We start from the raw sequence: 27770 nt of genomic DNA, 5'->3' as shown, positions 1-27770 counted from the left end.
CCTAGCTGGGGAAAGGAAAACAAATGACTCAAGTAACTGAAAATAAATAAGCATTAAAACATTTTTATTAAATATTTTTATGACTCCCTAGTCTGCTACTCAGTTGTTTATTTTTTCAGTTTCATATATAGATAGGACTCTAAACAGAGAAACGAATGCTCAGAGAAAAATAAAATTTTATTTCCAAACACAAGTTTCACCCCCCCCCTTTCAAATAATTAAAAAAAAAACAAAAAAAACCCCACACTTTACATGCATACATTTACAGAGGTCAACAGAGAAATACAATAGCCAGCTTCAGCCAGCATTCTTTAATCTTTATATCCATAAATACTCCACCCCCAAACAAAACAAACATCCACTTAGTTATAAAGCAAACCCTTCCAATCTGATGTAGGATTGCAAATCTCAGCAGCATTAACTAACACATGCACAAAATGGTCTCTCAAGGCAGTAAATCCCACCGAGCCTACCTCTGAAGGAATCTTTATCAAGCAAGGTTGGGCAAATGTAGACAGTGGCCCAGTGAGCAAGTTTAATCAGACTGTACAGATGGACAGAAAGACTGCTTAGCTAGGCAGTAATTGTAACAGCAAATTATGCTTTGTTACAAGCCAGTTGTCTCTAACCATTCAGAATTTCCACATAAAGTTGATATACTTTTAAAGCTCAGAATAAATTTCAGAATTGCCAGCATTTACACAGAATTACACAGCAATCCAAATTATTGTATAATAAACAGTTACTGATAAGCAATCATGGGCTGCATTCACTTCTGACATAAATAGATGCAACTCCGTTTGGGCCTATATGTTTATTTCATCCTGTCCAGTTAATACATTTTGCCAGCTGAGCTGAAGTTTAAAAGGAAGAAAGCAAACCAAGTTTTCAGCAAGAAAACCATGAAAATGGCTTCCCTTATCTCAGTCTTGTAATATTGTCATGAAACTTTAGCAATCCAGGCACCAAAAAAAAAAATCTTTTCACCCAACCTTTACACCAGTGATTGAAGATATTAGGAGAAAAACAAAAACTAATGATATTTCATATGCCCATTGTAAAAAAAACAATAAACACATTACTTTCCATGCACAAGCATAAAATTTGCGAAGCTGTCATGTCCAGAAAACAAGTGCCCCCCACAATTTGTCAGCCTACACGAATAGCCACGCTGACATATTTTAGTGGCATCCAGATACAAATAGCAAGAGAAAAACATTATGCTAAGTTTATTTTTCCAAAATAATGTGCTGAAAATTATTCCCAAGTTTAAGGACTAAAATCTCAAAAGAAATGTTACAGAAGAAGATAAAGAAAGACTTCCTGCCCCATAGGCTAGAGTGTTATGGTCACACTGTGCATCCCAATGAATCAATATTTAAGAATATTCCACACCCTAGCTCAAGATCTCATCTTAACAACCAGAACATAAGACTTTTCTGTTCCTACTGCATAAGCTATTCAGATAGCTTATACCAAAGTCCCAAATTGCTTTTCTAATATCCAGTAATTCTACCACAGTCTACTTATTCTACTAGTAATTTGACTGATCTAACTTAATTTAAGTTGAATAGACAGCAATTAGTATAATTTTAGCAGAGGACAAGATTTCATACAGTAAATCTCATTATGCCTTATAGAAATAAAATTAGAAAACCAGCAGGCTTTTTATATACCTCATTTGAATATGCATGCGTGTGTACACACACACACACTTAAATACAATAATTTACAATACAAATAAAAAATGGCAAGTCTCCAAACCTTAATGCACTCAACTAAAGAGTCGTTTCATTGGGTAGATATTTTATTCAAATTTCACTTATTCTAAATCAGTGTAACTTTTTGAAATCAATAGTCAAATGGCTCTTAGGCAGGAGCCAAATCAAGTACAAAATCTTTACAAATTAAACCAGAGACAGGCCTTTCATCTAACAATCACTAGGGCCTAGATATGAACTCATAATTGAAAATCTGAAACAGTAAGGCTGCCAAATAAACCAAATCCATCTCACATTCTCATAACTCATCTGTATTTATCATCTCTGTACATTATATAGCTTGATCAATGACTTGCTCCCTCCCCTCCCTTTCACTGCATGTAACTTGTAGCTTCTAAAACACTAAGACCAACATCCAGTTCCTCTTCAAATGGTAGGAGGCAGAAAAAATAAACTTGCCAGTTGTTTAAAAAAAAAAAAAAAGAAAGCTAAGACATATTTAATCAGGCCTCATTCTATGTCAAACATAAGACTTGGCAAATGAATTTAACTGCATCAGAGACTCTTCAATTCATCTCTATCCAAAAAGGTTAATACATTCTTCCCTCTCTTTCTTATGACTCCCACAAAAGGCACAATGGAAACACGTAAACGTTACTGGTTTTTTGAGGAGTCTTTGGTCTTTAAGACACAATCAGCCCACAACATTCACAATAAAAGGACAAAGCAACAGTCCTAACTTTGATTAGACTTCAGTGATTTTATTTTAAAAACAAAATGTAGACTGGGACTCTCACAGAGACCCCTCCATCATGGAGAATTCCCCATTAAGGAAGGATCCAAGGGGGCACCTGTGACCACAGGATTTCTGTGCCAGGGAGAGAGTGGAGAACACACAGGCTCCATGAGTAGGGTGGAGTCACAAAGCCCTTGTGCCAGCATCCTTGGAATCCTCCATATTTGAAAATGAGCCTTATGGATCACTCTGCCAGGAGACTGTGGACCAAAACCCAGCACCCTGAGACTCCAGGGGGGAAATCCTGGCCCCACTGAAGTCAATGAAAAATTCCCACTGACTTCAATGGGGCCAGGATTTCACCCAATAAAACGATCTCTAAGACATCCTCCCCCTATGTCTCTCCTCTGGGAGGTGGCAATCAGATTTTCATGAGAAGCACTTTGGAAGTACGTTGGCTGCTAAACTCTCTTGAAAATCAGGCCCCAAGTCAAGTTACGCCTCCTGTTTTTAATTTCTGGATACTGGAAAGATGGCTTTCAGAAAGTACGGAAGAAGTGAGGCACCTCAAGGGACCTTGTCAATGTGAAGTCTAGTCAATTCCAGAGAGTTAAAGATACTTTCATGAAGTACATCTGCTTCAGAGTCTTCCTGTCAATTTTTGTGGCTTTACAACCACATTTCATTAAAGGAAAAAAAAAGCCCATCTTCCACCATTGCTATGTGAAAGGCCCATACAAATGGGGAATACTGACTGATGGCAGAGGGAAAACAGTGAAACTGACAGAGTCCTGGCAAAGATACACAGCAGACAATTGGGAAAAAAAATAGAGAAAAAAGTTTTTGTATTTGTCCTACAGGTATAGTTATCTCTGGGATTTGTAGCAACAGTAGGTTTAAAAAAAAAAAATCAGACAGAAGTCAGATTTCTAAAGTTATAGATGTCCCGTTAAGCCCAGAAAGAATTGATGTCTAGATTTCAGTTGACAAACTATATGGGGGACCTTTTGACTTTTTAGTACTCCAAAATATAGATTGTGACAATGTAAACATACATCTACAATACTTCCAGATACATAGGTATGTGCTCCTGCTTCAGAAGAGGTGATTTCCCATATGGGTTGACTAGAGCAGGATACAAACAGGTTAAGGTAACCCTCTGTAATCCCACAATTACAAAGGGGAGAGGGAGAGGGAACACTGCTTTTTGATGGATGGCGATACTTCTAATTTTGCTCATTCTCCCATATACATGGAAACAGAAGGATCATTTGTGAATACTGAATTTATGGTACTGTACCTGAGGTTTTTAATCACACTGTCCTCTCAGATCCATTATCCCCCTCATATATCCTTCCCCCTTCCCCTTTTCTTTCTCACATTATAGGTCTTCTGTTCCTTCCATTCCCCTTCATTTTCCTTTGTTCCTCAATGTTGCCTCCTTTTTGGCCCCTCGGGTCCTCTTAAAAAGTTTCCTAAGCTTTCAGAATCACTTACTGGAGAAGCTTTTGCTGCCTTAGTCTCTTGATCCCCCCAGCATCTGCTGAACTGTTTTGCTTGCCTGTGATTGACAGGAGGCAAGGCTCTCTTCATCTCCACAGAACAACTACAGGAAGTTAATTTAAAGCAAGTTAAAATGAACAGTGACCAATTTGAGAAGTTTGCGGGAAGCAGGAGCCAAACAGATCCACTTCTGCGCAGTTTCAGTGGATCAGAAAAGCAAAGTCTGTACAGAATGTTATAAAAGTAGTTAGACTTAAGCTACCAACTCAAACCCAGTAAACAAAAAGCAGAACAAAATGTTAGATTACACTCCACCCCTACCAAAGTGACAAGAAAGGCTACTAAGTGTGCAGCACCACCAGACAAGAGAGTTTTTCAACCGTGCTTTTAATCCCCACTGATAATCAAATATCCTTCAAGCTCCTTCCTCATGTAATTAAAAGTATTTCCACAAGTGACTGGTGATTAATCAGGAGGCTGTCTTTTCTTTTACTAACCCCTTTCTCTCACATGCACTCATTTATGTAATTTTTATACCAACATTAAATCCATAAGTTTCCCCTTTAAATACCATTTCTCTCTCTAAGTAGGTCTTCTATGTAAATTAGAATCTTGGAAACAAAGTTTTAAAGAAAATGAATTAGATATCAAAATGAGATCTTAAAGGAGCAATATGAAAAAGTAAAATCTGATTTTCCTTAAGGGACAGTAGTGTCAATTATTCATTTTCTCTTTCATTTTACTCCTAAAAGGATCAAATCAAGTAACATACTTTTTTTTCCCCTCCAACAAGTTTCATTCACTTTTCTCAGTTCCATGCTTCCAACTGTCACACAGTGAGACATATTATTTGCTGCTTCTAAACTGCACTTGATAACGTTTCTAATTAAAATCAGTAGTTGTGGGTCACCTGCTGACAGCTACCATAGTAGACAACAATAGGCAGTTCTCTCTTTCACCCAAGGTTCTCAAAATCTTTATGAATGAATCCTCAGCACTTTGGAAACTCAAACAAGTGTTATGCTGATGGGAAAATGGAGGCATAGGGAGGTGATGTGACTTGTTGAAGGCCACACAGCAAGTCTATTTCATAGATGGGAGTAGAACCCAGAAGTCTTGATTCCCTCCTATACACTGCTGAAAAAGCAAGGATTTGTAACTTGGGATTCTGCGATCACAAAATTCCTGATAAGAAAACCAGTCTCCCTTGTGCTTTACATCTGACCTTGGCCCTACATGGTGGTATGTTATAAATGGCATCACATAGCATTCTAGCGGCTGCCAGCATGTGCCTAACTTGAAATACCTTTTTAAGGAGGGCTAAATTTTCAGAAAGTGGTGAAGACCTGAACTCTGAAAAGTCAACCTTCTTTAATGCCTAAAGTTGGGCAACAAAAATTGAGACATCCAAATCACAAGTCAGTAACTTTTGAAAAACTGAGGCCTTTGCCAGCATGGCTTCAGATCTGCTAAGGCAACAGCTTATAAAATTAAATTTGAGATAAATATAATATTTGCTTCAGAAAACAGTGGTGTATTCAGCAACTCTAGAGATATTTTTAAAGGATTTCAATTCTTTCTGCAGGCAACAGCATAGCCAGCCTCTTTTTAATCAAAAGGGAAAATTAGCTAGCATGGAAATGCTATCAGCTACCAAGTTTGAATACCACATTTGGGTCCCCAGAGCTCTCAAATTAACAGTGAGAGACAGTATGAAAGGGATACAACTAGCAGCCTCTACTGGCTGATCAGCAGTGGCATCAATTAAGCTCCAGTCAAATCTCATCACAGAAATATAGTCATTGTGAGGTTATGCCTACGTGGAGGGAAGACAAGATTGTACAAAGGCATTACCTAGAACAACTCCCCTTTCTCCAAAATTTCAGTCCTTCATTTTGCCTTAATTTCCCCACCATGTAGAATAACCCCCATGCTTACAGGATTGTATGGCAACACCTAATGCCATAAGGCAGTACTGTAGAACTGGCGATCCAAAATTGGATACCAACATTAAAATAATCCCCACTGTTTTAAAATGAAGTGATATTCACACTAGCAAAAGAAAAATAAAAAAAATTTTAAGAACTTTAAACAGCCAGTGAAGTGAATCTTTTGAAACATCTACCAATTCGATTCTAGAATCACTAAAATTAAAGATTACATGACATTTGCTGCTGCTCAACTTGTACAATCAAATGGAGCTGCCTCTTTGCAATGGCAGTATTCAAATCCCATAAAAACTCAAGTAGCACGCCTTTCAAAAGTATCTCCATAGGGACAAACTGCAAAACCTGCTGGGGAGAGTCTGAGTTGAGCAAAGAGCTCATTAGTTTATTCAGATCCTGCAAGTACTCAACAACTGGATTTGGAAGACCCTGATAGCCAATACACAACAGAACAGCAGTGGTCCCTAAAGGTTCAGAGGCTATGGGGCAAGCAAATGTGATGTAGCTGAAACAGCCATGCAGTACAAAAATCAGGCCAGCTGTGAAGCGTGTAAAACAAGAAAGAACAGGCAGAATCAAAGCATCTCCCAGTTGAAGTTGATTAACCGCACGCAGAATGCAGTCCAAAAGATGCTGCTGATATTTTGGCTCTCCATCATGAAGCAAAGAACAGCTGAAAGTCAAGAGTGCAGCTGACTCCAGGAGCCTAACTTCCACGTTGGACTGAGTTTTGATGTCACAAAGAGACGGAAAGCCCACAACGAGACACTTGATTTGGTCACTGTGTCCTTCATTTGGTACTTTCTGATGGTACTTGGTAAGGCTAGACAACTCAGATAGTATCAGTGCCTCAGTAAGAACACTGCAAGAATGACATGGGTGCTGTGTTTGTCTGGAAAAGGAAATAGTTTTTAGTCTGCCTACTAATGATTCTTTGATGGCTTCATTGAGATTCTTCAAGACATCACCATCACAGAATGGAGAGCATTTTACTCTTGGCAGCCTCTTTCCCTCCAGGATGTACCATAAATTACATTCAAGATTACGGGATGACCCTTCCAAAATGCAGCTTTTCCCAGCATTACTTAAAGTGTGCTCTTCAGCCCAATGATTAAGATAGCCTTTGGCCACCTTATCTTCCCATGTCAGGGATTCCAGCATCTTTCTTTCATTGTATGTACTAAAATATCTGTTCCTCTGTCCAAACCATTTTGCGTTCATGCTGCAGCCTACATGAGATTTCTTCACTAGCCAGTTATTTCTTGTAATGTGTTTCAGGTGGAACTTTTGCATGAAAAATTCCACTGCACAGTCCCTTAAATTGTTCAGCTTTTCTTGTTCTGTTTCCCCAATGCACTCAAAGAGTCGGATGTTCTCAGATATAGTCTCTATTTGGTACTTGTGAAAGAATGCACAGCACTCTTCATGTACTTTAAGAAAAGATTCTGGAATCACATGTTGTGGAAAGAGTGCCTTGTTAACAATTTCTGTTCCAAAGTTCTGCATCATCTTGGACAGCACAGGATGGATGGCCTCTCTGCCCATGTAATGAAGGCAAACTACATAGACTTCAGAGTTCCCGGCTTTGCTAGTGGCAGGTTTAAAGACATGGACCTCCTCGAAAGAACAATTTAGCAGAAAAAGCAGATTGGCAGAACAATGTTCAAACAAAGTGAACATCTTCAAAACAAAGGAGCCACCATTGCCAAGGGTCATTAAAGCAGTGACTGCTTCACAGTAATGTAGCGGTGAGACAAGCGCTTCTTGTTCACCTGGGTTTCCTTGGCAATCAAAACTCCCATCAGCAGTTACCAAGTGAACAGTGGTCATATTACTTATGAAGTGCTGAAGTCCAGTCAGATGTTTTAAGGTCATCACATCCCCAGTATTATCCGGTCCAAAATACCACCATGGCAAGGTATTTGCAATAAGTCGGTCATCCATAATCATCACAAGGGTGTCATTTGCTTCATGATATGGGTTTAGGGTATTGGCTACCCAGTTCCAATCGCAGGGAATGTGATGGGATTTTAAGTAATGATTGAGACTGGCTATAAAAGCACCAGGTGCTTCACAGAGGTGGACAGAATAGAGTTCTCCATTCTGAACAGCTTCTTTCGGGAGAAGGGGAAAACTGCACAAAATCTCATGGAATTTGCACCAAGCCTGGGTACACAGCTCAGCATTCACAGATTTCTTCACATGAGGAATGATTATCCCTGCTTTGTTGGTGAAGGAAGTGTGCTGATGCCATGCATCCAATTTCTTATCACTTAGTTGGTTTTTTACTTCATTCATGGAGTCCTTCAGAGCAAGGAGTGTATTGAATTCTTTGTGATTGCAAGTAAACACATCACTGGAATCTGGCAGCTGCCATTCACTATTCGATGGTTTTGTATATGAGAACTTCTTCTCAAAGAGCTCCTCAATTTCAGCAAGAATCACAGGGCTGAATTTTTCAAGATTTGTGGTCTGCTCACCATAAGGCTTCGTATATTTGTTCATTCTTGGACTAACCCACAATCTGGAGAGGGGAAACAAAGAAAAGATAAGGGGGTTACATGAACCGAACCAATGACACCTTCCCAACCATAAGAAAACACTGAATAAGTTAAAAAAACTAAACAGATAATACATTTGTAAAGTTTAAGAAAAAGTTAGCTATTTCAACTTGTTTGGTTTTAGAGTGTGTGTTCCAGAATGAGAAGGGAAAAATACTTTACTGAGATATTTTAAGAGTGAAATAAAGAGTTACTCAAGTAGTAATGGGATGATTTAGTTGGGGATTGGTCCTGCTTTGAGCAGGGGGTTGGACTAGATGACCTCCTGAGGTCCCTTCCAACCCTGATATTCTATGATTCTAGTTCTGCTTTGGAGTAAGACCTCCATTTTGACCCAATACATTTAGACGGAAAATATATATGCCTTAAATTCCCCAAGTGCCAATTAACTAGTAAAAGTTATCCAACTAATATAGAAAGGTAACATTTTGGAGAGATATGGGAGAATTGGTGTGGGGAATGGGGGGGAAAAAAGAGCAGAGGCAAGGCTGGAACAATAGCGGGAAGGAACCAAGCTGCTACTGCATGCACCACAGAACTTTAAGAGACAGTTCTGACTCTGCAGGGCAACAGTTGGGTTCTCAGTTCAAAGCCAACATTTTAACTCAAGAAGCATTATTTAAGCAAAATGACCAGCAGTTTGGGAGCCAAGAGATCCACTCTAGTTCTGCACATCATTTCACCCACCACAAAAAAATGCAACAGTTTAGCTCCACAGAACAGGTTTAGGAAAAGCAGTGAAAAATACTATATTGCAATTGAAAGGAATACAGAGAGGCAAATTGTAACTATCCAAAACAAGAATTTTGGCCAACCCATCTGGCTAACACAAAAGATGGAAGCTAGAGACTTCACCCTCATGACATAAAAGCAAGCTTGTTGTTTAATTTCTTAACGAACTCACTTGTTATCCAGACTTCAGACTTTGATTTCACAAATTGAGAGAGAGTGTCCTCTTTTACCACCACCCACACTCATACCAATCCCACACTTTGAAAGTGATAGTCAGTTCTAGTGGCCCCCATCCCAAAAAATATGTATTTCGAATTGGAAGTAGTACAGAGAAGAGCAACAAAAATTATAAAGTGGTACGGAACAGCTTCCATATGAGAAGAGATTAAAAAGACAGGTACTGTTAATCTTATAAAAGAGACAACTAAGAGGGGATAAGATAGAGGTCTACAAAATCAAGAACGGTGTGGAGAAAGTGAATAGGGAAGTGTTATTTACCCCTTCACACTACACAAGAATTAGGGGTCACCCAATGAAATTAATAGGGAGCTGCTTTAAAACAAAAACAGAAATACTTCTTCCTGGGAAATACGTAGCATGATTTTGCAGTTAAGGCACTGGGTTTACTGGAAATCAAGCAAAAAAGGTTCAGTGTGGACTTGTTTTACAGTCCACCACAGACCTCCTGTGATGGTAGCAGGAGGAGTAATTTCCAGCTCAGGAAGACATATTGGCATTAGCTTTGATCAAGTTAGCACACTAAAAGTCACAGCACAGCCACAGCTGCACAGGCACCAGGACAGGCTAGTCACTCCTGTACAATCCTGTCTGAAACCCTAGGGACGTACTCCAGCTCCAGTGCAGGCATATCCAAAGAGGGGATGTCTACACTAGAGCTGAGAGAGAGCCTCACAGTCCAGGTAGAAAGACTGGGCCTAGCAAGTATGCTAAAAATAGCAGTGTGGACATGGACAGGCTTGAAAGCAGCTGACCCCCTGGGTCCACCCTTGGGTTGCTTCTGAAGCCACAACATCCACACTTGCATAATGACTGGTTTCAGAGTAACGGCCGTCTTAGTCTGTATTCGCAAAAAGAAAAGGAGGACGTGTGGCACCTTAGAGACTAACCCATTTATTTGAGCATGAGCTTCCGTGAGTTGCGTCCGATGAAGTGAGCTGCAGCTCAGGAACGCTTATGCGCAAATAAACTGGTTCGTGGGTAAGGTGCCACGAGTCCTCCGTTTCTTTGAGCATCCACACGGCTATTTCTCCTGCGCTAGCTCAAGCCCCACGAGCCCAAGTGTGTCCGACCAGGCTGGGAGTTTTGCTCCCAGGTGCCACGCAGACGCCTCCTCCCTGCCTTGGCTTCGCCATCTGTGAAACGGGGACACCACCTGCCTACCTCACGGGAGCGCTCAGAGACTCGGCTACCGCCGCGACAGGGGCCAAACGGATGAGGGCAGCACGACGGGCAACGCAGCTGGCTTCGCCCCGTGCCCCCACGATCAAACCAAGCACTCCTAGCGGGGCAGCGATGGGTCAGGCTGGTGCGGACCACGCTTAGGCACACGAATGACCCGCCGTTCGTTTTGAACACAGACCAAAGAGGGTCGCTGCCCACGCCGGGAAGGTAGGTACAGCGCGGGAAGGAAGGCGGGAGGGGCGGACAGCGCCTCCTCAGCCCCCGCGTCCGCCGCGGCAGGGGGGCGGGACGGGGGCGACCCGTAAGAGTCTCAAATCTCTGAGCGGCGGCAGCTCAGCGGGGCCCCGGCTCGTGGCGGCGGAGTCGGGCTCAGGGCTGCCCGCGGGCGCTCCTGCGCGGCCCAGGCGCCCGAGCCCCGCCCCGCCCCGCCCGGGGGCAGCCCACAGGGGCGGCTCCGGCCCGCGCTGCCGGGGGCTCCGCTCGCTCGCTCGCTCGCTCGGCGCGGGGCAGAGGCCCGAGGAGCCGCGCTGGGCCCCGCTCCGCCCGCCCTCCTTACCCGGGCCGGCGGCTGCGGCCTTCGGAGAGACGCGAGCCCCGCGCCAGGCCGCGAGGCGGGGCCGCCGGGAAGGGAAGGGAGGGGGGGCGCGCGGGGTGTCCCGCGGGGGCGGGGCCTGGAGGCTCCGGGGACGTTCGCCTCGGCCGCCGCCGCCGCCGCGTGACGCGCCCCCGCAGCCCCGCCCCCCCGCGCCGTGGCGCGGCCCCGCAGCCCAGGCCCGCTCCCGGCTTCCCGCCCCGGCCCCACAGCCCAGGCCACAGCCCCCGGCCCTGTACTCCAAGGGCACCCCTGCCCCCTCACCTCAGCCCGCGGCCCTCCCGCCTCAGCCCCACTCTCCAGAGCCCCCTGCCTGGCCCCCGGCTCGAGGGCGTGCCATCCCACAGCCCCTCTCCTCCCACGCCAGTGCTGCCCGCCCGCCCGCCCAGCCAGGCCTTTGAGCCTCTCCCGCCACACCCCCGTGCCTCCGAGCAACCCACCAAGGCGGCATCCCTTTGCCACTCACCCCCCTTGCCTCACGCCCTGCTCGTCCAGGCCTGTCGCAGCCCCTCGCTACCCCCATTCCAGTCTGCTGCCATGGCCACCCAGGTTGTGTGCTCTTCCCTGCCCCTGCAGAAAGACACCTGCTCCGGCCGCCCACTCACCGCCCACCAGGGTACAGCGGTGTGGCTGAATGCGTGGGAGGCCAGACCCCCACGCCGCTCCATCTCTCCCCATTTAGGTGGAACTCCCCCTGATCTTTCAGCAGAACTTTCATGATTTGTCTCCCTAGAAAGCTCTCCTAGTCCAGTGCATTTCCTTGGCATTACATAGCAGGGTCCTAGTTCCTCCCCAGACGTCCCACTGGAAGTTAGGTGTCAGCAGGTCTGTCACACACGCCTGTGGTAAACACATACTTGCTGTTTATGCAATTAGCTTTGGTGCCAATAGCACCTCTCACCTTCACACTAATTATTCAGATCAAGTCAGAAATGGTAAAAACAGGCAGATTTTTCATTAATTACTCAGTGGGACATGAATTTGGTCGACTCAATCCAGTTCCCGTTGGAAAGGAAAGCATATCAGAAAATCCCCCACAACAGTTGGCACCATAAAGTAACAGGGGCCATAGAATGAGCAGGCCACAAAGCAGAAGCGATTCCTCCAGATGAGGGCCTAGGCACATTGGTGGAGTGCTAAAGGGAAAGTTTGCACTGATTGCTCGGAGTTTGGCACCTAATTCTAGGCTGCAAGGAAGTGCCTATCTCTGCTAGCAGTTCATGAACTGGGGGAAGATAGAAGGGGAGTACTTGTGGCACTTTAGAGACTAACAAATTTATTTGAGCGTAAGCTTTCATGGGCTAAAGCCCACTTCATCAGATAGGCACTCCTCTGCCTAAATCAAAGACAGAATCCTAGAAGATTAGGGTTGTAAGAGATCTCAGGAGGCCATCTAATCCAACCCCCTGCTCAGAGCAGGAGCAACCCCAACTAAATCATCCCAGCCAGGGCCTGATCCAGTAGGTGAGCTTAGAGGATGCCTAACTCCATACAAAAGAACTGGGGGGAGATGGGAGAGAAGAAAGCAGAACAGGAGGAGGTGGTGACTTAGGGCTTGTTTACACTGCCAAGTTGTGGACAAAACTTTTGTCTTTCACAGGTGCTTAAAAAAGCCTCCCCGCGAAAGACAAAAGTTTTGCCGCAGCAAGTGGCAGTGTGAATGTGGCTTTGTTGGTAGGAGGGCTCTCTTGCCGACAAAGCAAACACTGCTCACGGGGCTGGAAGTATTTTGTCAGCAAAAGTGTCGACAGAGTACCAACAAAGAGGGGTTTTGGGGGTGGAGGCTGATAATTCACAACCCCCCATGAAAAAAACCTTGTCACTCCCTGAGGGGCACAACCCCTAGTTTGAGAACCCCTGTTATAAAGGGAGTCGTCTTCTCCTCTGCACTCTGGCTGTTTTGTATGGAGCTAGGCAGCTTCTGAGCATGTTTACTGGAATGGGTCCCTCACATGATTTAGGCCAAGGAGTGCTTATCTTTCCTTTGGTCCATTGCTCGCTCTGGAGCTTAGGTGGGAACATAGGTGCCTAAGCACCCAGAGTGAGGTTGCCGCTCACATCCGCAGAGGGAGGAACACAGATGCCTAGGGAATTTTTACTGCAGAAAAGCTTGGGTGCTGAGGGTGTTTAGGTGCCTATGGGGTCGCCAGCAACCGAATGGGAGTTGTGGGGGTTGCAGTGGCACCTAAAAACGGGACATAGGCACTTCAGTGCTTGTGGATCCCATCCATAATATTTAAGGCCCAGAGTCTCAAAGGGGTTTAGGCTTCTAACTTCCATTGATTTCAACAGAAATTAGGAGCCTAAGTACCTCTGAGAATCTGGGCCTGCGTGTTTTGGAGAGCAAAGAGCCGAGCTGTGGCAGTCTGTGGCATCGTATTCTTGGAAACCTGCAGGGACTTCCCAGCTAAACAATCACTTGCTTTGCCTTATCAAATCCACAAGTGGGGATGGTTGGAGTAGATCGCTAGACAGCAGAACAACTGCCATGGTGGGCAGAGAGAGAACTAGAGGGTCTGAGCTTCTGCCAAGCCCTCTACAGCCACAGGGATTTCTCTGGAGAGCTCAGCATTAAACTATGTTAGGCAAACAAGGTCTTTGCCAGCTCCATGAGGACCCAACAGCCACCTGCCTTGTATAATTTGGCAGAAACTCCTTGGTTTTAAAGTAATGGATTTTTCTACCTGGCTTTAGCCCTCCTCTGGGTTTCACTATGGGAGGGCATTATTGGTGCCTATGTCTACACTACGGAATAAGGTCGAATTTATAGAAGTCGGTTTTTTAGAAATCGGTTTTATATATTCGAGTGTGTGTGTCCCCACAGAAAATGCTCTAAGTGCATTAAGTGCATTAACTCGGGGGAGCGCTTCCACATTACCAAGGCTAGAGTCGACTTCTGGAGCGTTGCACTGTGGATAGCTATCCCACAGTTCCCGCAGTCTCCGCTGCCCATTGGAATTCTGGGTTGAGATCCCAATGCCTGATGGGGCTAAAACATTGTAGCGAGTGGTTCTGGGTACATATCGTCAGGCCCCCGTTCCCTCCCTCCCTCCGTGAAAGCAAGGGCAGACAATCATTTCGCGCCTTTTTTCCTGAGTTACCTGTGTAGACGCCATACCACTGCAAGCATGGAGCCCGCTCAGGTAACCGTCACCCTATGTCTCCTGGGTGCTGGCAGACGCGGTACGGCATTGCTACACAGTAGCAGTAACCCCTTGCCTTGTGGCAGCAGACGGTACAGTACGACTGGTAGCCGTCATCGTCATGTCTGAGGTGCTCCTGGCCACGTCGGCTGGGAGCGCCTGGGCAGACATGGGCGCAGGGACTAAATTTGGAGTGACTTGACCAGGTCATTCTCTTTAGTCCTGCAGTCAGTCCTATTGAACCGTCTTATGGTGAGCGGGCAGGCGATACGGATTGCTAGCAGTCGTACTGTACCATCTTCTGCCGGGCAGGCAAGAGATGAGGATGGCTAGCAGTCGTACTGTACCATCTTCTGCCGAGCAGCCATGAGATGTGGATGGCATGCAGTCCTTCTGCACCGTCTGCTGCCAGCCAAAGATGTAAAAGATAGATGGAGTGGGTCAAAACAAGAAATAGACCAGATTTGTTTTGTACTCATTTGCTTCCCCCCTCCCCTGTCTAGGGGACTCATTCTTCTAGATCACACTGCAGTCACTCACAGAGAAGGTGCAGCGAGGTAAATCTAGCCATGTATCAATCAGAGGCCAGGCTAACCTCCTTGTTCCAATAAGAACGATAACTTAGGTGCACCATTTCTTATTGGAACCCTCCGTGAAGTCCTGCCTGAAATACTCCTTGATGTACAGGTACCCCCTTTGTTGATTTTAGCTCCCTGAAGCCAACCCTGTAAGCCGTGTCGTCAGTCGCCCCTCCCTCCGTCAGAGCAACGGCAGACAATCGTTCCGCGCCTTTTTTCTGTGCGGACGCCATACCAAGGCAAGCATGGAGGCCGCTCAGCTCACTTTGGCAATTAGGAGCACATTAAACACCACACGCATTATCCAGCAGTATATGCAGCACCAGAACATGGCAAAGCGATACCGGGCGAGGAGGCGACGTCAGCGCGGTCACGTGAGTGATCAGGACATGGACATAGATTTCTCTGAAAGCATGGGCCCTGCCAATGCATGCATCATGGTGCTAATGGGGCAGGTTCATGCTGTGGAACGCCGATTCTGGGCTCGGGAAACAAGCACAGACTGGTGGGACTGCATAGTGTTGCAGGTCTGGGACGATTCCCAGTGGCTGCGAAACTTTCGCATGCGTAAGGGCACTTTCATGGAACTTTGTGACTTGCTTTCCCCTGCCCTGAGGCGCATGAATACCAAGATGAGAGCAGCCCTCACAGTTGAGAAGCGAGTGGCGATAGCCCTGTGGAAGCTTGCAACGCCAGACAGCTACCGGTCAGTTGGGAATCAATTTGGAGTGGGCAAATCTACTGTGGGGGCTGCTGTGATGCAAGTAGCCCACGCAATCAAAGATCTGCTGATATCAAGGGTAGTGACCCTAGGAAATGTGCAGGTCATAGTGGATGGCTTTGCTGCAATGGGATTCCCTAACTGTGGTGGGGCTATAGACGGAACCCATATCCCTATCTTGGCACCGGAGCACCAAACCGCCGAGTACATAAACCGCAAGGGGTACTTTTCGATAGTGCTGCAAGCTCTGGTGGATCACAAGGGACGTTTCACCAACATCAACGTGGGATGGCCGGGAAAGGTGCATGATGCTCGCATCTTCAGGAACTCTGGTCTGTTTCAAAAGCTGCAGGAAGGGACTTTATTCCCAGACCAGAAAATAACTGTTGGGGATGTTGAAATGCCTATATGTATCCTTGGGGACCCAGCCTACCCCTTAATGCCATGGCTCATGAAGCCGTACACAGGCAGCCTGGACAGTAGTCAGGAGCTATTCAACTACAGGCTGAGCAAGTGCAGAATGGTGGTAGAATGTGCATTTGGACGTTTAAAGGCGCGCTGGCGCAGTTTACTGACTCGCTTAGACCTCAGCAAAACCAATATTCCCACTGTTATTACTGCTTGCTGTGTGCTCCACAATATCTGTGAGAGTAAGGGGGAGACGTTTATGGCGGGGTGGGAGGTTGAGGCAAATCGCCTGGCTGCTGGTTACGCGCAGCCAGACACCAGGGCGGTTAGAAGAGCACAGGAGGGCGCGCAAGAATGGATGAACGTCATGGCTGGTTGGCCGGAGGCAACCGGAGTGGCGGGCTGAAGACAGGGCTGAAGCTCAAATGTGGCGGCAGCATGATGACAGGAGGCAGGATTCAATGCTGAGGCTGCTGCAGGACCAAACCAGTATGCTCCAGTGTATGGTTGAGCTGCAGCAAAGGCAGCTGGAGCACAGACTGCCACTGCTGCCCCTCTGTAACCAACCGCCCTCCTCCCCAAGTTCCATAGCCTCCACACCCAGACGCCCAAGAACGCGGTGCGGGGGCCTCTGGCCAACCAGCCACTCCACCACAGAGGATTGCCCAAAAAAAAGAAGGCTGTCATTCAATAAATTTTAAAGTTGTAAACTTTTAAAGTGCTGTGCTTAAAGTGCTGTGTGGCATTTTCCTTCCCTCCTCCACCACCCCTCCTGGGATACCTTGATACTCATCTCCCTATTTGTGTGATGAATGAATAACGAATGCATGACTGTGAAGCAGCAATGACTTTATTGCCTCTGCAAGCAATGATTAAAGGGAGGAGGGGAGGGTGGTTAGCTTACAGGGAAGTAGAGTGAACCAAGGGGCGGGGGGTTTCATCAAGGAGAAACAAACAGAACTTTCACACCGTAGCCTGGCCAGTCATGAAACTGGTTTTCAAAGCTTCTCTGATGCGTACCGCGCCCTCCTGTGCTCTTCTAACCGCCCTGGTGTCTGGCTGCGCATGACCAGCAGCTAGGCGATTTGCCTCAACCTCCCACCCTGCCATAAACGTCTCCCCCTTACTCTCACAGATATTGTGGAGCACACAGCAAGCAGTAATAACAGTGGGAATATTGGTTTCGCTGAGGTCTAAGCGAGTCAGTAAACTGCACCAGCGCGCCTTTAAACGTCCAAATGCACATTCTACCACCATTCTGCACTTGCTCAGCCTGTAGTTGAACAGCTCCTGACTACTGTCCAGGCTGCCTGTGTACGGCTTCATGAGCCATGGCATTAAGGGGTAGGCTGGGTCCCCAAGGATACATATAGGCATTTCAACATCCCCAACAGTTATTTTCTGGTCTGGGAAGAAAGTCCCTTCCTGCAGCTTTTGAAACAGACCAGAGTTCCTGAAGATGCGAGCATCATGCACCTTTCCCGGCCATCCCACGTTGATGTTGGTGAAACGTCCCTTGTGATCCACCAGAGCTTGCAGCACTATCGAAAAGTACCCCTTGCGGTTTATGTACTCGGCGGTTTGGTGCTCCGGTGCCAAGATAGGGATATGGGTTCCGTCTATAGCCCCACCACAGTTAGGGAATCCCATTTGCAGAAAAGCCATCCACTATGACCTGCACATTTCCCAGGGTCACTACCCTTGATATCAGCAGATCTTTGATTGCGTGAGCTACTTGCATCACAGCAGCCCCCACAGTAGAATTGCCCACTCCAAATTGATTCCCAACTGACCGGTAGCTGTCTGGCGTTGCAAGCTTCCACAGGGCTATCGCCACTCGCTTCTCAACTGTGAGGGCTGCTCTCATCTTGGTATTCATGCGCTTCAGGGCAGGGGAAAGCAAGTCACAAAGTTCCATGAAAGTGCCCTTACGCATGCGAAAGTTTCGCAGCCACTGGGAATCGTCCCAGACCTGCAACACTATGCGGTCCCACCAGTCTGTGCTTGTTTCCCGAGCCCAGAATCGGCGTTCCACAGCATGAACCTGCCCCATTAGCACCATGATGCATGCATTGTCAGGGCCCATGCTTTCAGAGAAATCTGTGTCCATGTCCTGATCACTCACGGGACCGCGCTGACGTCGCCTCCTTGCCCGGTATCGCGTTGCCATGTTCTGGTGCTGCATATACTGCTGGATAATGCGTGTGGTGGTTAATGTGCTCCTAATTGCCAAAGTGAGCTGAGCGGCCTCCATGCTTGCCTTGGTATGGCGTCCGCACAGAAAAAAGGCGCGGAACGATTGTCTGCCGTTGCTCTGACGGAGGGAGGGGCGACTGACGACACGGCTTACAGGGTTGGCTTCAGGGAGCTAAAATCAACAAAGGGTGTGCCTGTACATCAAGGAGTATTTCAGGCAGGACTGCACGGAGGGTTCCAATAAGAAATGGTGCACCTAAGTTATCGTTGTTGTTGGAACAAGGAGGTTAGCCTGGCCTCTGATTGATACATGACTAGATTTACCTCGCTGCACCTTCTCTGTGAGTGACTGCAGTGTGATCTAGACAGGGAAGGAGGCAAATGAGTACAAAACAAATCTGGTCTATTTCTTGTTCTGACCCACTCCATCTATCTTTTACATCTTTGGCTGGCAGCAGACGGTGCAGAAGGACTGCATGCCATCCACATCTCATGGCTGCTCGGCAGAAGATGGTACAGTACGACTGCTAGCCATCTTCATCTCTTGCCTGCCTGGCATAAGATGGTACAATACGACTGCTAGCAATCCTCATCTCTTGCCTGCCTGGCAGAAGATGGTACAGTACGACTGCTAGCAGTCCATATCGCCTGCCCGCTCACCATAAGACGGTTCAATAGGACTGCAGGACTAAAGAGAATGACCTGGTCAAGTCACTCCAAATTTAGTCCCTGCGCCCATGTCTGCCCAGGCGCTCCCAGCCGACGTGGCCAGGAGCACCTCGGACACGACGAGGACGACTACCAATCGTATTGCACCGTCTGCTGCCAGAAGGCAATGGGTTGCTGCTACTGTGCAGCAAAGCCGTACCGCGTCTGCCAGCACCCAGGAGACATAGGGTGACGGTTACCTGAGCTGGCTCCATGCTTGCCGTGGTATGGCGTCTGCACAGGTAACTCATGAAAAAAGGCGCGAAATGATTGTCTGCCCTTGCTTTCACGGAGGGAGGGAGGGAACGGGGGCCTGACGACACGTACCCAGAACCACCCGCGACAATGTTTTAGCCCCATCAGAGTGCTCCATTGTGAGTGCTCTGGACAGCACTCTCAGATGCCCGATTGTTTGCCATTGCTCTGACGCTGGGAGGGGCGCTTACAGGGTTGGCTTCAGGGAGCTAAAATCAACAAAGGGGGTGGCTTTACATCAAGGAGTATTTCAGGCAGGACTTCACGGAGGGTTCCAATAAGAAATGGTGCACCTAAGTTATCGTTCTTATTGGAACAAGGAGGTTAGCCTGGCCTCTGATTGATACATGGCTAGATTTACCTCGCTGCACCTTCTCTGTAAGTGACTGCAGTGTGATCTAGAAGAATGAGTCCCCTAGACAGGGGAGGGGGAGAAGCAAATGAGTACAAAACAAATCTGGTCTATTTCTTGTTTTGATCCACTCCATCTATCTTTTACATCTTTGGCTGGCAGCAGACGGTGCAGAAGGACTGCATGCCATCCACATCTCATGGCTGCTCGGCAGAAGATGGTACAGTACGACTGCTAGCAGTCCGTATCGCCTGCCCGCTCACCATAAGATGGTTCAATAGGACTGACTGCAGGACTAAAGAGAATGACCTGCTCAAGTCACTCCAAATTTAGTCCCTGCGCCCATGTCTGCCCAGGCGCTCCTGATCGACCTCACAGAGGCGACCAGGAGCACCTCAGACATGACGATGACGGCTACCAGTCGTACTGTACCGTCTGCTGCCACAAGGCAAGGGGTTGCTGCTACTGTGTAGCAATGCCGTACCGCGTCTGCCAGCACCCAGGAGACATAGGGTGACGGTTACCAGAATGGGAAGAGGTGCTCTGTGGGATAGCTGCCCACAATACACCGCTCGCAATGCCGCTGCAAGTGCCGCAAATGTGGCCATGCCAGTGCGCTTGCAGCTGTCAGTGTGGACAGACTGCAGCGCTTTCCCTGCTGTGTGTGTTAGAGGAGATTTTAAGAGCCTGGCTCAGCAAGACAGGTTAAAGGGGGCCCATGCTGGCAGAACAGATAGACTCAGTGGTATCTCAGCACATCAGGTGGCTTCCCAAGGGTCCAACCCATCACACGTAACTCCCATTGAAATCTCCTCTAACACACACACAGGCAGAACCACACCCAGCTGCAGATCAGCTCTGGGAAGACTCAGGTTAAGGGACTTGCTCCTGCACTCAGATGTCCACCACCCTTGAGGGTGCAGACCCAAAGATATATTATGAAATTCGCCTCCTCCCCCAAGTTAGAAATTACAGAAACTGGATTTAATAATAAACAAAACAAATTGTATTAACTATAAAAGGCAGATTTTAAGTGGAAAAAGGGGTAATGAACAGAACAAAGCAGATTACAAAGCAAATGAAATCAAACATGCAAACTAAGCTAGTTTCACTAAAAAAGTTGGTTACAGATAGTTCCAGTTCCAGTTATATTCCTTTTCAGCCTGTGCCCCTGTCCTCAGTCTGGATTCCCCCCTTGCCTTCCCTTTTGCAATCTTTCTTCTTGGACAGAGAGGCCATGAAGAGGAGGAGTCCTGTTTGCCTTCCTCCCCACCCTTAAATAGGATTTACATAAGCCAGCATAAGGGGACTCGTCTGGGGCGGCTTCGGGGAAATGGGTGGCGTAATCCACGAAGACCAGCACGTACTGAAACCCAGCCATACTCTGTGGGAGGGGGCCCACCAAGTCCATGGCCACTTGCTCAAATGGTGTTTCTACAATGGGCATGGGAATCAGTGGGGCCTTGGGCATCTGTGGGGGAGCAGCCAGCTCACATTCTGGACAGGAACTACAATAGTTCCTCATGTCCTGGTGCACCCCGGGCCAGAAGAACCGTGTCAAGATTCGGGCAAGGGTCTTTTCATGGCCCAAGTGCCCTGCAGTCGGGCGAGTTTCATTATCGCTCATCAGTGACATCGAGGCACAAGCAGCTGGGTCTGGACCTCTCCGATGTGGGGATCTCGTTCCACCCAAGAGAGATGGTTATGGTGTAACTCGAAATGAGGCCACACCTTTGCCCAGCATGGATCGATCAGGGTCCCATCAACGGCCGCCAGCTGCTCATACGTTCGACTAAAGGTAGCGTCCTCCCTTTGGTCCCAGCAAATAATAAACAAATAAACAGAAGAGTATAAAAATGTTGCTCGGGCATGTAGGAATGAAATCAGGAGGGCCAAATCGCACCTGGAGCTGCAGCTAGCAAGAGATGTTAAGAGTAACAAGAAGGGTTTCTTCAGGTATGTTAGCAACAAGAAGAAAGCCAAGGAAAGTGTGGGCCCCTTAATGAATGAGGGAGGCAACCTAGTGACAGAGGATGTGGAAAAAGCTAATGTACTCAATGCTTTTTTTGCCTCTGTCTTCACGAACAAGGTCAGCTCCCAGACTGCTGCGCTGGGCAACACAGCTTGGGGAGTAGGTGGCCAGCCCTCTCTGGAGAAAGAAGTGGTTAGGGACTATTCAGAAAAGCTGGACGTGCACAAGTCCATGGGGCTGGATGCGCTGCATCCGAGAGTGCTAAAGGAATTGGCGGCCGTGATTGCAGAGCCATTGGCCATTATCTTTGAATACTCATGGTGATTGGGGGAAGTCCCGGACAACTGGAAAAAGGCTACTGTAGTGCCCATCTTTTAAAAAGGGAAGAAGGAGGATCCGGGAAACTACAGGCCAGTCAGCCTCACCTCACTCCCCGGAAAAATCATGGAGCAGGTCCTCAAGGAATCAATCCTGAAGCACTTATACGAGAGGAAAGTGATCAGGAACAGTCAGCATGGATTCACCAAGGGAAGGTCATGCCTGACTAATCTAATCGCCTTCTATGATGAGATTACTGGTTCTGTGGATGAAGGGAAAGCAGTGGATGTATTGTTTCTTGACTTTAGCAAAGCTTTTGACACGGTCTCCCACAGTATTCTTGTCAGCAAGTTAAAGAAGTATGGGCTGGATGAATGCACTATAAGGTGGGTAGAAAGTTGGCTAGATTGTCGGGCTCAACGGGTAGTGATCAATGGCTCCATGTCTAGATGGCAGCCGGTATCAAGTGGAGTGCCCCAAGGGTCGGTCCTGGGGCCAGTTTTGTTCAATATCTTCATAAATGATCTGGAGGATGGTGTGGATTGCACTCTCAGCAAATTTGCGGATGATACTAAACTAGGAGGAGTGGTAGATACAGTGGCAGGTAGGGATAGGATACAGAGGGACCTAGACAAATTGGAGGATTGGGCCAAAAGAAATCTGATGAGGTTCAACAAGGATAAGTGCAGAGTCCTGCACTTAGGACGGAAGAATCCAATTCACCGCTACAGACAAGGGACCGAATGGCTAGGCAGCAGTTCTGCAGAGAAGGACCTAGGGGTTACAGTCGACGAGAAGCTGGATATGAATCAACAGTGTGCCCTTGTTGCCAAGAAGGCCAATGGCATTTTGGGATGTATAAGTAGGGGCATAGCCAGCAGATCGAGGGACGTGATTGTTCCCCTCTATTCAACATTGGTGAGGCCTCATCTGGAGAACTGTGTCCAGTTTTGGGCCCCACACTACAAGAAGGATGTGGAAAAATTGGAGAGAGTCCAGCGAAGGGCAACAAAATGATTAGGGGTCTAGAACACATGACTTATGAGGAGAGGCTGAGGGAGCTGGGATTGTTTAGTCTTCAGAAGAGAAGAATGAGGGGGGATTTGATAGTTGCTTTCACCTACCTGAGAGGTGGTTCCAAAGAGGATGATTCTAGACTATTCTCAGTGGTAGAAGAGGACAGGACAAGGAGTAATGGTCTCAAGTTGCAGTGGGGGAGGTTTAGGTTGGATATTAGGAAAAACTTTTTCACTAGGAGGGTGGTGAAACACTGGAATGCGTTACCTAGGGAGGTGGTAGAATCTCCTTCCTTAGAAGTTTTTAAGGTCAGGCTTGACAAAGCCCTGGCTGGGATGATTTAATTGGGGATTGGTCCTGCTTTGAGCAGGGGGTTGGACTAAATGACCTCCTGAGGTCCCTTCCAACCCTGATATTCTATGATTCTATGATGCTTTGACTTTCACGCGGCACTGCTGTATGTCCCTGTTGTAGCCTCTGTCCACCATGCCCTGTGAGATTTTGGCAATTATATTTGCATTTCTTCTTTTTGATCGGACTTCTGTCTGCACAGATGCTTCTCCCCAAACAGCAATCAGCTCCAGTGTCTCCTGTTTGCTCCATGCTGGAGCTCGTTTGCGATTCTGGGGGGACTGCTTGGTCAGCTGTGCTGCTGAGCTCTTCACGCTGAACAAACAGGCAATGAAATTCAAAAGTTCCTGGGGCTTTTCCTGTGTTCCTGGCTAGTTCATTGGAGTTCAAAGTGCTGTCCAGAGCGGTCACAATGGAGCACTCCGGGATAGCTCCCGGAGGCCAATACCGTCGATTTGCATTTGCACTACCCCAAATTTGACCCAGCAAGGTCGATTTTAGCGCTACTCCCCTCGCTGGGGAGAATTACAAAAGTCGATTTTAAGAGCCCTTTAAGTCGACGGAACGGGGTTGATTGTGTGGACACATTCATTTTAAAATCAACCTAACGCTGCTAAATTTGACCTAACCCCATAGTGTAGACTAGGCCTAAGTCATTTTTGTTGCTGCTAAATCACAGACCTCTGGAGACAGATAAAGAAGGTCCTTTCCTGATAACGTTTTCCATGTAAATCCAGACTAAAGGAGGAGATTGTCTTAGACAAGAACAAATTGGAAGGAGCTCACAGACTGTCTGATCTTGTTTGCTTTGGGGGGGAAAATCAGATTAATGCTAAACAAAGGGACAGATCTGGAGGGCTCAGGAGTCCCCCAAAGAGCGACAAGGAAAATCAGCATTTAGGACCTAGTCTTGCTCACTGGGGTTGCCTGTCTCCATTCAGTTCAATAGGAACAAATTTGGTGTTAAAAAGAAATTGCAAGTACTGGGAAGAGAAGTAGGGGATCTCCAGAGGGCCAAAAGGTTTGAGCTGCTATGGAGAGCTCTGTGCTACGGGCCTAATGTGTTTTGTAAAGAAGAATGACGGAGGGGAGAAGAATGTGCCTGGGGAGAAGGCAGGCAGAAGGAGAGTGCACAGAGGAGAGGGATAAAGCAGAATGGCAAGGAGTGAAGAGAGGTGAAAAGAGAAGGGAAGATATCAGAAAAAAGTGTAGGGAAAATGAAAAGGGGAAGTGAGGAGGGGATATAAAGGCAACGAAACGAGGAAATAGGAAGCTAAATTATTGGTGTGGGGCTGCCCTAAGAAAGGGAGCAACCTAGGAATTCTTGGTTCCCAGGCTCACAGAGCTCAGAGACATTGTGGAGGAGACATTTTAGGCTCCGTGAAGGTAAACAACCCAGTCAGCAACATCAGAGGGGGTCATTCTCCTGTCCTCCCAGGTGGAGGAAGGACTCCATGGGGCCAGGTGTCTATAAAGGAGAGGAGCCCATGGAGGTGGTGATGTCAAAATGAAAGACGGGGTGTGGTGTGGGGGGGGGACAGTGTGTGTGTGTGGAGGGGTGGGAGATGGGGGGGAAGGATACCCATGGTTCTGTTTAGATCCACTTTGTGTGTGTGGTGGTGGGGGAGAAAGTGAAAACTCATGCTTTCCGTATCATGCTGTTTCCCATCAACAAACAGATTCTATTGACCCCATTGGCTCCTGAAGGCCAAGATCCTGCAAGCTGTTTTGTGCGGATGGACCTGCATGAAATCAAGGTGGGGATGACTGTGGAGTATTTTGAGCTCTGTTTTGCATGCTCTTCACCATTCACATTTTATCCTATTTGAGTTTGAAATTTACTATGAGAACTTCTTGGGGCAACCCAAAAAGTGTTCAGGGTGTTCTCTCAGGTCGGAGAGCAAACACATGCAGAAATAAAAAATGGGCATGCAATTTCTGGGGTCCCCAACTTTCCAGTGTGTGCCCTTTAAGACATTATAGTCTGCTGAGCAGAACTGGTTTGAAAGACCTGCCCCCGCATTTCCTTTGGGCATGGCTGGAGTTCAGTAAGTTAGTTAAGCTCGATGGAGTATTACAAGGCACACCTCATCTCCCCCTTGTCACCACTTGAGTGGGAAAGAATACTGAAGTGTGGCAGGGATGTGTTTGATTACTCTTTGTATTTACATGGTATGAGAGTTTTTCATAATATTTTGGATGACGATTGTGTGTGCTTCAGTTTCCCCTATGAGCAGCATGGTTAACTAGGTCAGGGGAGAAGGTTGTTTATTCTTTGCAGAGACCCAGAGATCCAGGTGTGGCTGATACCCAGCTTTCTGGGGCCTGATCCCAGACAATTGCCCAGACAACTGGTACCTATCAGCTAACGACCAGGGGAGCCCACCCCCTCTGCAGGAAGACAGCCAGTTATGACCAGCTGGAGAACAGAGCACTAAGGAAGATGGCCAAGTGACCATCTTTGCCTGGAAGCAAGAACAAAGTTTAGTAGAAAGAGAGAGTCTAAAGCATGGGATCTGGTACGAGGCCTAAGGCATGAACTAAAGTGAGCAAAAGCCAGGGCCTGCTGAGATACAGCAAAGTTAGCAAGAGTCAGGCTATGAGCAAAAGCCAGGGCCCATTCCAAAGCAGAGGCCTGCTCACAGGTTCACTCTCCAGTACATGGACTTGGCGGGGCCAGGGCTGGCGTTGCGAAAACACAAGCACTCCTAGGTACTAAGTATTCATAGAAACACATTCCAGAAGGCTGGTGCCAGGATAGGAATGTATGGTGTATACACACTCCCCAAAGATGATATAGGGACACACTGACCTCTCCTTGACATAAGGTCAGGATGACAGAGAGATGGATGGAAATGTTTTGATCCAACCAACAGGTACAGGGTATAAGATGGTCACAAACCATGTCAGAAGGGTACCAAGTAATTTGCTTGTATAAAAGAGGGGTCTCAGGAGGAATGTCTTTGTCTGGCCAAGGTGAGAACAGAAAGTCCTGCCACTCACTGAGCTAGTCCATTGTCATGAGTATACATGTATCAGTGTACCTGTAGCATGCATAGGCACTAGGACCATGCTTTGTCGGCAATAAGCCTGGCTGAGAGCCTTTGCCACTGAACAGAGTCTGTGTCTTCTTGGGCACTACAATCAAAGTCTGCTGTACAGGCTATCTGGCTACAGCCAGTGCAGCATGCCGAGAGAACACACATGCAGCCAACAACTGACAACGCAAAGGGCTGAGGAGGAGTCTGGGGGTGGGGGTGGGGAGTAGTTACATGTGAGCTGCTGGAAGCATGACACACTCTTCGGGACTGGGACTCAAGGTGGGTCAAAGAGATCTCTGAGCTCTGAACTGACCCAGATGGACCAGGCTGTAACTTTCTGTTCTCTGTGATAATCAAGAACTTTCTATGCTGTGTTCCAGACATCTAACAGACCCTTCTGCTGGCTGAGCGTCACTTCTGAGTCAGGAAGTTGGGGGTACATTGCTCCCTTTGGGCTTGCAAGTCTTCCCCAGGTGTCCAATTCAGGTCAAGCTCACAGAGTGAAGCAGGGGTGCTGAAGGCTCCGAAGTTCAGTCCCAGAAGGCGGAGAAGCCAAGGGGCTCAACCCAGGGAGAGAGTGTGACCTGAAGGGGCTGACACACTAAAGGGGTCTTCCCAGGGACTGTTCCCCCCCCAGAGCTGTTCAAGAGCAGCGGACCCGTGGATCCATGACACGTGGCACCTCCCAAACTCTGCAGCCTCCCAGTAAACACATGCCACACTTACTTTGGGCTTTGTCACAGAGCATTTTAAACAGGAAGACAAATGCTTCTGATGGTTGGTGCCTGAGTTTATGTAAATATGTGAAAATCAATGCAAATTTGCAGGCTGTTATTATTTTGTCAGGCAGGCAGGCCTACGTTTGTGTGTGTATGAGCCTGCCTTAGCCCCACTGCACCGCCGCCCGAGGTAAGCACCGCCCAGCAGGAGCCCACGCCCCTCCCACACCCTAACCCCTTGCCCCAGCCCTGAGCCCCCTCCTGTAGCTGGCACCCCCTCCTGCACCCTGAACCCCCTCCTGCACCCTGAACCCATGCCCCAGCACTGAGTCCCCTCCTGGAGCCTGCACCCCAAATCCCTTCCTGCACCCCAATCCCTTGCCCCATCCCAGAGCCCCCTCCTGCACCCAAACTCCCTCCCAAAGCTTGCACCCCTCACCACACCCCCTCCTGCACCACAGCCCCCCAGATTCAGCCCAGAGCCCCCACCAACACTCCGAACCCCTCAGCCCCAACCTGGAGCACCCTCCTGAACCCCAAACCCTTCATCCCCAGCCCCGTCCCAGAGCCCGCAGCTGGAGCCCTCACCCCACCTCCCATGACCCAACCTACCTCCGCCCTGATCCCCCTCCTGCCCTCCAAACTCCTCAGTCCCAGCCCAGAGTTCCCTCCTACGCCCCAAACCCCTCATCCCAAACCCCACCCCAATGTCTGTATCCCCCCAGCCAGAGTCCCCACACCCCCTCTGCACCTCCGAACCCCTCAGTCCTAGCCCAGA

General features: G+C 47.8%; 1 protein-coding gene and 1 long non-coding RNA gene across 4 annotated transcripts; one reads left to right on the top strand and one right to left on the bottom strand.

Moving 5' to 3' along the window:
* Positions 1-89: 89 nt before the first annotated feature.
* On the bottom strand, positions 90-11232 carry CMTR2 (cap methyltransferase 2). 3 transcript variants are annotated; one of them, XM_084644809.1, is made up of 2 exons: positions 11178-11232; positions 90-8430 (listed from the first exon to the last, which is right to left on the bottom strand). In XM_084644809.1, the coding sequence occupies exon 2, from the start codon at positions 8409-8411 to the stop codon at positions 6111-6113; it is 2301 nt and encodes a 766-aa protein (XP_084500935.1). In that variant the 5' UTR covers positions 8412-8430; positions 11178-11232; the 3' UTR covers positions 90-6110. The 3 variants fall into 3 exon arrangements, with proteins under 3 accessions (XP_084500935.1, XP_084500936.1, XP_084500937.1); XM_084644810.1 differs by lacking the exon at positions 11178-11232 and adding an exon at positions 10601-10995; XM_084644811.1 differs by lacking the exon at positions 11178-11232 and adding an exon at positions 9372-9473.
* On the top strand, positions 10739-27021 carry LOC311529102. The gene is made up of 3 exons (XR_014713766.1): positions 10739-10828; positions 24912-24989; positions 26654-27021. It is a non-coding gene; the product is annotated as an uncharacterized lncRNA (long non-coding RNA).
* The last annotated feature ends 749 nt before the right edge of the window (positions 27022-27770 follow it).

Source organism: Lepidochelys olivacea (genome assembly GCF_965140295.1).
Source record: "Lepidochelys olivacea isolate rLepOli2 genome assembly, chromosome: 12".
NCBI lineage: Eukaryota > Metazoa > Chordata > Testudines > Cheloniidae > Lepidochelys > Lepidochelys olivacea.
Note: the sequence above shows the minus strand (reverse complement) of the source record. Positions and strands in the feature narration are given on the sequence as shown.